Raw genomic sequence first — 8,184 nt, 5'->3', positions numbered from 1 at the left:
TCTGAGGGTTTAGCGCTTGAGGTAGTCACCTCATACAAGTCCTTGGGAGTACGGCTAGACGGTCCACTGTCCTTCTCTCAGCACATATCCAAGCTGCAGGCTAAGGATAAATCTAGACTTGGTTTCCTCTATTGTAATCGCTCCTCTTTCACCCTAGTTGCCAAACGAACCCTGCCATGTTGCTACCAGGCTGTGTTGTTGTGTCTCTCTTGTCGTGATGTGTGTTTTGTCCTAATTTTTTATTTTTAAATTCCAGCCCCCGTCCCCGCAGGAGGCCTTTTGCCTTTTGGTAGGCCGTCATTGTAAATAAGAATTTGTTCTTAACTGACTTGCCTAGTTAAATAAAAATAAATAAACAAATAAAAAGTGAGTTCAAGACAACTGGGAATTTGGATAAAGACGAGCTCCGACGTTAAAATACGTTTTGAACGGTCATCCAACTGGGAGTCGAAAGAGGCCTGAGTTCCCGACTTCTAGACCTCCGACCTGAAGATCACTGACGTCATCATGATTCGACTTTTTGTTTTTTTCCCCCAGTTGTCTTGCAAGCACCATAAATCCAGAGAATGCTTTGACTTTGATGACAAAGTTTGATTACAAAATTTGGCGACGAAGGACCACCGCGCCACCTACCTATTCAAGTGAGCACAGCACAACAAGATGAGTCCAAAAATGTATTGTATGCTGCTGCATAAAGGATGTAATATGCCAGGGAGATCTGTATACTGTAGCTAAGAAAGTAATACTAAGTGTATGTTGTGTAGTAAGCTGTTAGTAGCCATGTGCCTCAAATTATAATTTGGTCCCTTTTCCCCTCGTAACTTAGCCTACTGTTCTGACTTGGTGGTGCACATGTAGCCTATAGCCTGATTTAGAGAAATGTCATCATCAAATATTGTAAGATCTTTCATTGTCTGATTATATGCCCCCTTTATTTATCCTACGGTTCTGACTTGGTGTACAGGGAGAATACTGTAAGAACGGACCATGTTCTGAATTCTGTCGCTGTAAATTTAAAAGTGCTGAACAAATAGTCATATTGACTACGTCCGTCCTAGCTCGCTCATTAATGTCTTCATCGGAATTACGGATTTCCTCTTATCTCCTCGGCGTCCTCTTATGCCATAGTTTGTACATCTCAATTGTCAGTAGAAACCACATTTGTTTAAGCAAGTCAGCCATATCGGCTATGTTTCTTTTTTAAAGGCAGTAAATGAGGCTGAATGAACTGTTTCACTGCCAGACAAGGCTCCTCTGATAGCCAGGTGGAGCAGTGGTAAGGTGTTGGGACTCTGCTGTTGGGACTCTGCTGCTGGGACTCTGCTGTTGGGACTCTGCTGCTGGGACTCTGCTGTTGGGACTCTGCTGTTGGGACTCTGCTGTTGGGACTCTGCTGTTGGGACTCTGCTGTCGGGACTCTGCTGTCGGGACTCTGCTGTCGGGACTCTGCTGTCGGGACTCTGCTGTCGGGACTCTGCTGTTGGGACTCTGCTGTCGGGACTCTGCTGTCGGGACTCTGCTGTCGGGACTCTGCTGTCGGGACTCTGCTGTCGGGACTCTGCTGTTGGGACTCTGCTGTTGGGACTCTGCTGTTGGGACTCTGCTGCTGGGACTCTGCTGTCGGGACTCTGCTGCTGGGACTCTGCTGTTGGGACTCTGCTGTTGGGACTCTGCTGCTGGGACTCTGCTGTTGGGACTCTGCTGTTGGGACTCTGCTGTCGGGACTCTGCTGTCGGGACTCTGCTGTCGGGACTCTGCTGTTGGGACTCTGCTGTTGGGACTCTGCTGTCGGGACTCTGCTGTCGGGACTCTGCTGTTGGGACTCTGCTGTTGAGACTCTGCTGTTGGGACTCTGCTGTTGGGACTCTGCTGTTGGGACTCTGCTGCTGGGACTCTGCTGCTGGGACTCTGCTGTTGGGACTCTGCTGTTGGGACTCTGCTGTCGGGACTCTGCTGTTGGGACTCTGCTGCTGGGACTCTGCTGTTGGGACTCTGCTGTTGGGACTCTGCTGTTGGGACTCTGCTGTTGGGACTCTGCTGTCGGGACTCTGCTGTCGGGACTCTGCTGTTGGGACTCTGCTGTTGGGACTCTGCTGTTGGGACTCTGCTGCTGGGACTCTGCTGTTGGGACTCTGCTGTTGGGACTCTGCTGTTGGGACTATGCTGTTGGGACAGCCGTTGGGACTCTGCTGTTGGGACTCTGCTGTCGGGACTCTGCTGTTGGGACTCTGCTGTTGGGACAGCTTCATGTAGGCCCTAACAATTTGATTTTAATTGACTCAAATTATGTCAATTAGCCTATCAGAAGCTTCTAAAGCCATGACATCATTTTCTGGAATTTTCCAAGCTGTTTAAAGGCACAGTCAACTTAGTGTATGTAAACTTCTGACCCACTGGAATTGTGATACTGTGAATTATAAGTCTGTAAACAATTGTTGGAAAAATTACTTGTGTCATGCACAAAGTAGATGTCCTAACCGACTTGCCAAAACCATAGTTGGTTAACAAGATATTTGTGGAGTGGTTGAAAAACGAGTTTTAATGACTCCAACCTAAGTGTATGTAAACTTCCGACTTCAACTGTACATAGACTTGAAATCACTTTAATAATGGAACACTAGTCACTTTAATAATGTATACATATTTTTGCTTTACTCATCTCATACAGTATGTAATAATAATAATGTATATACTGTATTCTATTCTACTGTATTTTAGTCTATGCCACTCCGACATTGCTCAAACTAATATTTATATATTTCTTAATTCCATTCTTATACTTTTAGGTTGCGTGTATTATGTGTATTGTTGAATTGTTAGATATTACTGCACTGTTGGAGCTAGAAACACAAGCATTTCGCTACACCCACAATAACATCTGCTAAACATGTGTAGGTGTCCCAAAAAATGTGATTTGATGAAATGTTTCGAAAATATATTTTTTTAAACATATTGAAAGCTGAAAAAAAAAGTGTACGGTTATTTTAGTCTCTACTTAATGGATGTGAAATAAAAATATCTAAATTAACATTTTATCTTTAAAATCTAACCCTGAGACACAAAAAGGTCCGTATTTGCAAAATCACCCACTCATCAACCATCAGTGAGGCTAATTGAAGCCTCATGTAGCTTTCAGCTTGCTTGTGAATACAGTTGTATGCCACATTGGAAATTCTGTGTTACCCTGTTGGGTAATTATATTATTTTGCATCCTGTGGTGGATACAATAACGTCCCAGGGACTCATCTGGACTAAGTTGAGTTATCCCACTCTGTTGTCCAAATGACTTCTTTGGTACAGCCTCTCCCATAGGTCATTTGGCGATCCGCTACGAGAATGTTGGGTTACGGATGTAACCTTGATTCTCTGAGTAGAGTAACGGGTCGCCAACCTTTCATGTCTTTCCTCCGTGGAGTTCGAGTGAAGTAACAGACAGTAAACATGTCTGTAAACCAGTGGAGGCTGCTGAGGGGAGGACGGCTCGTAATAATGTCTGGAACGGAGCAAATGGAATGGCATCAAACATATGTGTTTGATGGATTTAATACCATTCCTTTATCCCACTCCAGCCATTACCACGAGCCGTCCTCCCCAATTAAGGTGCCGCCAACTTCCTGTGCTGTAAACATCTTTGATATTAAGCATCTCAATCACATTGCGTGAAGAGAAGGAGTTTCTATTCCTCGTTTGGCGACCGGTTACTCTACTCAGAGAACTAAGGTTACATCCGTAACCCAACGTTATGTGTAGTGGACTTCTTGCACAGCGTTGGTTTGACACGTTGCACAGCCCCATTTAGTTCCTTATACTTTTGGACTTGTAGTTTTTGAGACACCGGCTCGCCGTTGAGTGAAGTAACAACGACTACCGTTCATCCCTACAATTCCCAGCCTGCACCACAGTGGTTGGAGTTTGCGCAGTGTGTTCCTGTGTGAGCGAGCGGCGTGGAGTGAACGGTCTGGTATGTCTGCATGAATCAATGAAACAAACAATATTTTTTTTAGAATTCAGAGTTTGTTAGTTCATCAAATCGCAGTACTGTAATGCATGGGTGTTACGAATATTGCAGTTGTGTATTTGTTGAGTTAGAAACGTAGCTAGATACGCTATCACTTTCCTAGTTGAATGACACGGCCATCTAACTGTCAGTTAGCCGGCTAACGTTAGCTAGCTGTCACCAATAACATAAACTTGCCTACGGTAGAGAATATTTTGTTCAACCCTTGGTGAACTAGCTAGCTCAGCGATAACTCCTTTAAAACAGCCAGCTATAGCTTTTCTCACTAGTAAACTATGTCGGTTTGTTAGCTAGCCCTCTGTAGAAGCATAGCTAGCCAGCTAGCCCTGTGGATTGTTGGTGGCATATGATGCTAGCTTTCATCAGCTAGCTAACTTACTCAGACCCGCCATATGCTTTCTGGATATATCTGATATCGGGGCTATCAACTTGTTATGCATAGTAGCTGTCTGCATGTTCGTCCGGCGCATGGAAGTCCCCCTCTCTCCTCTGCCGCAGTCAGGGGTGCGTCCCGACGGCCTATATAAAAGTAGCGCACTACATAGGGGAATAGGGTGGCATTTGGGACGAAGTCTATCTCCATAGGTTTGTCTGGCAGGGTTTGTAGAGAGAGACACGTCATATAGATTGCAATGGACTGTAGGAGAGAGTCAGTCTGCTGAAGTTATGCAACAAGTAGTAACAGCGCCTATGGAACTCATTATGTCCAAAATGGCACCCTATTCCCTATAATATAGTGCACTAACCCTATGGGCCCTGCAGGGCTCTACGCTGACCCTTTTTTACAAGGGGTAAGTGTGCGCCTAAGTTTAAAAAACGTAGGCGCACACGAAGAAATTTAGGAGCACAACAAAAAAATATTTGAGGTATTAAAGCTAGAATCGTTAATTTTTTCAAGGAGCACTGGTGTTCCTAAATGAAAATTACAAGCAAAATATTTAGCCGCATATACTGTATGCGAGTAAAATGGTCGCACTGTAGAGCCCTGCCCAGGTCAAAAGTAGTGCTCATTCACTGTTCCTCTCGCTGTACTGAACTCTGCAGAACAAGATAGTCTACTAGCCTGGTCTCAGATCTGTTTGTGCTGTTGCTGTCATTGTCATACCAAACGTGACAAGGAGTTAGCATGATAGCACAACACAGGCACTCGGGCTTATAGTTGGATAAGTTTTGTATGAAAAATAATTCATTATATTTTAGACTGTAGCGAATTCGGGACTCAAACCCAAATCCAGTGACTGTCAGCCCAACGCCCTAGCTGCTACGCCAAGATATCCTCTTTATGGGGTCGCTAGGTATTGGGCAAAGGTCGCTACATTATGAACCGCTGGTCTTCGGTAAAACGGAAACAAAGTCACTGATCATGTATGCGTTATCATCACGTTCTCTTTAATGTCCTGTGTTGTGATGTGGCAGGTCGTCACCATGGATCCGGCCTGGCGTCAGCAGGGTCGGGGTCGTGGCCGGGGTCAGCCACAGGGTCAAGGGTCGCGACCTCAGAGAGAGAGGGCAGCAGAATCCCCTAACACTCCTAGTGGGAGGGGGAGAGGAGGAGATGGGAAGGACCCACATCTACAGCCTGTTAACAGAGGGAAGAACATGGCAGCCCCTCCACAAAACAGTGAGCGAGAGAGAGTGTCTGTCTGTCAGTGTGCTTGCTGACTGATTGATTGACTGACTGACTGATTGATTATCTATTGATTGATTATCTGTATTGATTGATCAACTGACTGACTGATTACGTGACTGATTGATTACTTGTATTGATTTATTGACAGCTGCGTCGAGCCAATCCAAGTTTGAGGAGATCAGGAAGTCCAACCAGGCTGCTGCTCAGCGATTGGCTCAGAGCCAGTACAGCTCCTCCTCAGACGACGACGATGATGATGATGATGGTGGGAAGGTCCAGGGGAAGGACGGTAAACGAGGGAAGATTCTGGCCTCGGCGCTCACCACCTACACTGACCAGACTGGTGAGATGACACACATCTGTTAAACCATTAGAACGTCGTCTTTCTGGAAGACCCTCTGTCTGACAGTCAGCCTGTTAAACCATTAGAACGTCGTCTTTCTGGAAGACCCTCTGTCTGACAGTCAGCCTGTTAAACCATTAGAACGTCAGTCTTTTCTGGAAGACCCTCTGTCTGACAGTCAGCCTGTTAAACCATTAGAACGTCGTCTTTCTGGAAGACCCTCTGTCTGACAGTCAGCCTGTTAAACCATTAGAACGTCGTCTTTCTGGAAGACCCTCTGTCTGACAGTCAGCCTGTTAAACCATTAGAACGTCGTCTTTCTGGAAGACCCTCTGTCTGACAGTCAGCCTGTTAAACCATTAGAACGTCGTCTTTCTGGAAGACCCTCTGTCTGACAGTCAGCCTGTTAAACCATTAGAACGTCGTCTTTCTGGAAGACCCTCTGTCTGACAGTCAGCCTGTTAAACCATTAGAACGTTGTCTTTCTGGACGTTTCTGGATAGCTATGTCTGGGGATGGCCTATGTCTGGGGATGGCCTATGTCTGGGGATGGCCTACAGTTGAAGTCGGAAGTTTACAAACACTTAGGTTGGAGTCATTAAAACTTGTTTTTCAACCACTCCACAAAATATCTTGTTAAAAAACTATAGTTTTGGCAAGTCGGTTAGGATATCTACTTTTTGCATGACACAAGTCATTTTTCCAACAATTGTTTACAGACAGATTATTTCACTTATAATTCACTGTATCACAATTCCAGTGGGTCAGAAGTTTACATACACTAAGTTGACTGTGCCTTTAAACAGCTTGGAAAATTCCAAAAAATGATGTCATGGCTTTAGAAGCTTCTGATTGGCTAATTGACATCATTTCAGTCAATTGGATGTATTTCAAGGCCTACCTTCAAACTCAGTGCCTATTTGTTGACATCATGGGAAAATCAAAAGAAATCAGCCAAGACCTCAGAAAAAAGTCTGGTTCATCCTTGGGAGCAATTTCCAAACGCCTGAAGGTACCACGTTCATCTGTACAAACAATAGTACGCAAGTATAAACACCATGGGACCACGCAGCCGTCATACCGCTCAGGAAGGAGACGCGTTCTGTCTCCTAGAGATGAACGTACTTTGGTGCGAAAAGTGCAAATCAATCCCAGAACAACAGCAAAGGACCTTGTGAAGATGCTGGAGGAAACGGGTACAAAAGTATCTGTATCCACAGTAAAACGAGTCCAATATCGACATAACCTGAAAGGCCGCTCAGCAAGGAAGAAGCCACTGCTCCAAAACCGCCATAAAAAAGCCAGACTACGGTTTGCAACTGCACATGGGGACAAAGATCATACTTTTTGGAGAAATGTCCTCTGGTCTGATTAAACAAAAGTAGAACTGTTTGGCCACAATGACCATCGTTATTGGAGGAAAAAGGGGGTACTTGCAAGCCGAAGAACACCATCCCAACCATGAAGCACGGGGGTGGCAGCATCATGCTGTGGGGGTGCTTTGCTGCAGGAGGGACTGGTGCACTTCACAAAATAGATGGCATCATGAGGAAGGAAAAATATGTGGATATATTGAAGCAACATCTCAAGACATCAGTCAGGAAGTTAAAGCTTGGTCATAAATGGGTCTTCCAAATGGACAATGACCCCAAGCATACTTCCAAAGTTGTGGCAAAATGGCTTAAGGACAACAAAGTCAAGGTATTGGAGTGGCCATCACAAAGCCCTGACCTCAATCCTATAGAACATTTGTGGGCAGAACTGAAAAAGCATGTGTGAGCAAGGAGGCCTACAAACCTGACTCAGTTACACCAGCTCTGTCAGGAGGAATGGGCCAAAATTCACCCAATTTATTGTGGGAAGCTTGTGGAAGGCTACCCGAAACGTTTGGCCCAAGTTAAACAATTTAAAGGCAATGCTACCAAATACTAATTGAGTGCATGTAAACTTCTGACTCACTGGGAATGTGATGAAATAAATAAAACCTGAAATAAATCATTCTCTCTACTATTATTCTGACATTTCACATTTTTAAAATAAAGTGGTGATCCTAACTGACCTTAGACAGGGAATTCTTACTAGGATTAAATGTCAGGAATTGTGAAAAACTGAGTTTAAATGTATTTGGCTAAGGTGTCTGGGGATGTAAATGGGACATAGGAATGATTTGAGCGGTTCCATCATATTTTAGTT

At 44.7% G+C, this 8,184-nt stretch overlaps 1 protein-coding gene across 1 annotated transcript in view; it reads left to right on the top strand.

Annotated features, from left to right (window-relative positions):
• Positions 1–3,870: 3,870 nt before the first annotated feature.
• LOC121559196 (NF-X1-type zinc finger protein NFXL1-like) overlaps positions 3,871–8,184 on the top strand; it is a gene marked incomplete at its 3' end in the record, with an annotated part of 53,343 nt that continues 49,029 nt past the window's right edge. The window contains exons 1-3 of the mRNA XM_045219812.1: positions 3,871–3,961; positions 5,435–5,639; positions 5,797–5,991. Coding sequence (XP_045075747.1) covers positions 5,444–5,639; positions 5,797–5,991 — 391 coding nt within the window. The remainder of the gene's footprint in view (positions 3,962–5,434; positions 5,640–5,796; positions 5,992–8,184) is intronic.

This window comes from Coregonus clupeaformis, unplaced genomic scaffold, assembly GCF_020615455.1.
Source record: "Coregonus clupeaformis isolate EN_2021a unplaced genomic scaffold, ASM2061545v1 scaf2768, whole genome shotgun sequence".
Taxonomy (NCBI): Eukaryota; Metazoa; Chordata; class Actinopteri; order Salmoniformes; family Salmonidae; genus Coregonus; species Coregonus clupeaformis.
This window is presented reverse-complemented; position numbering and strand designations above follow the sequence as displayed.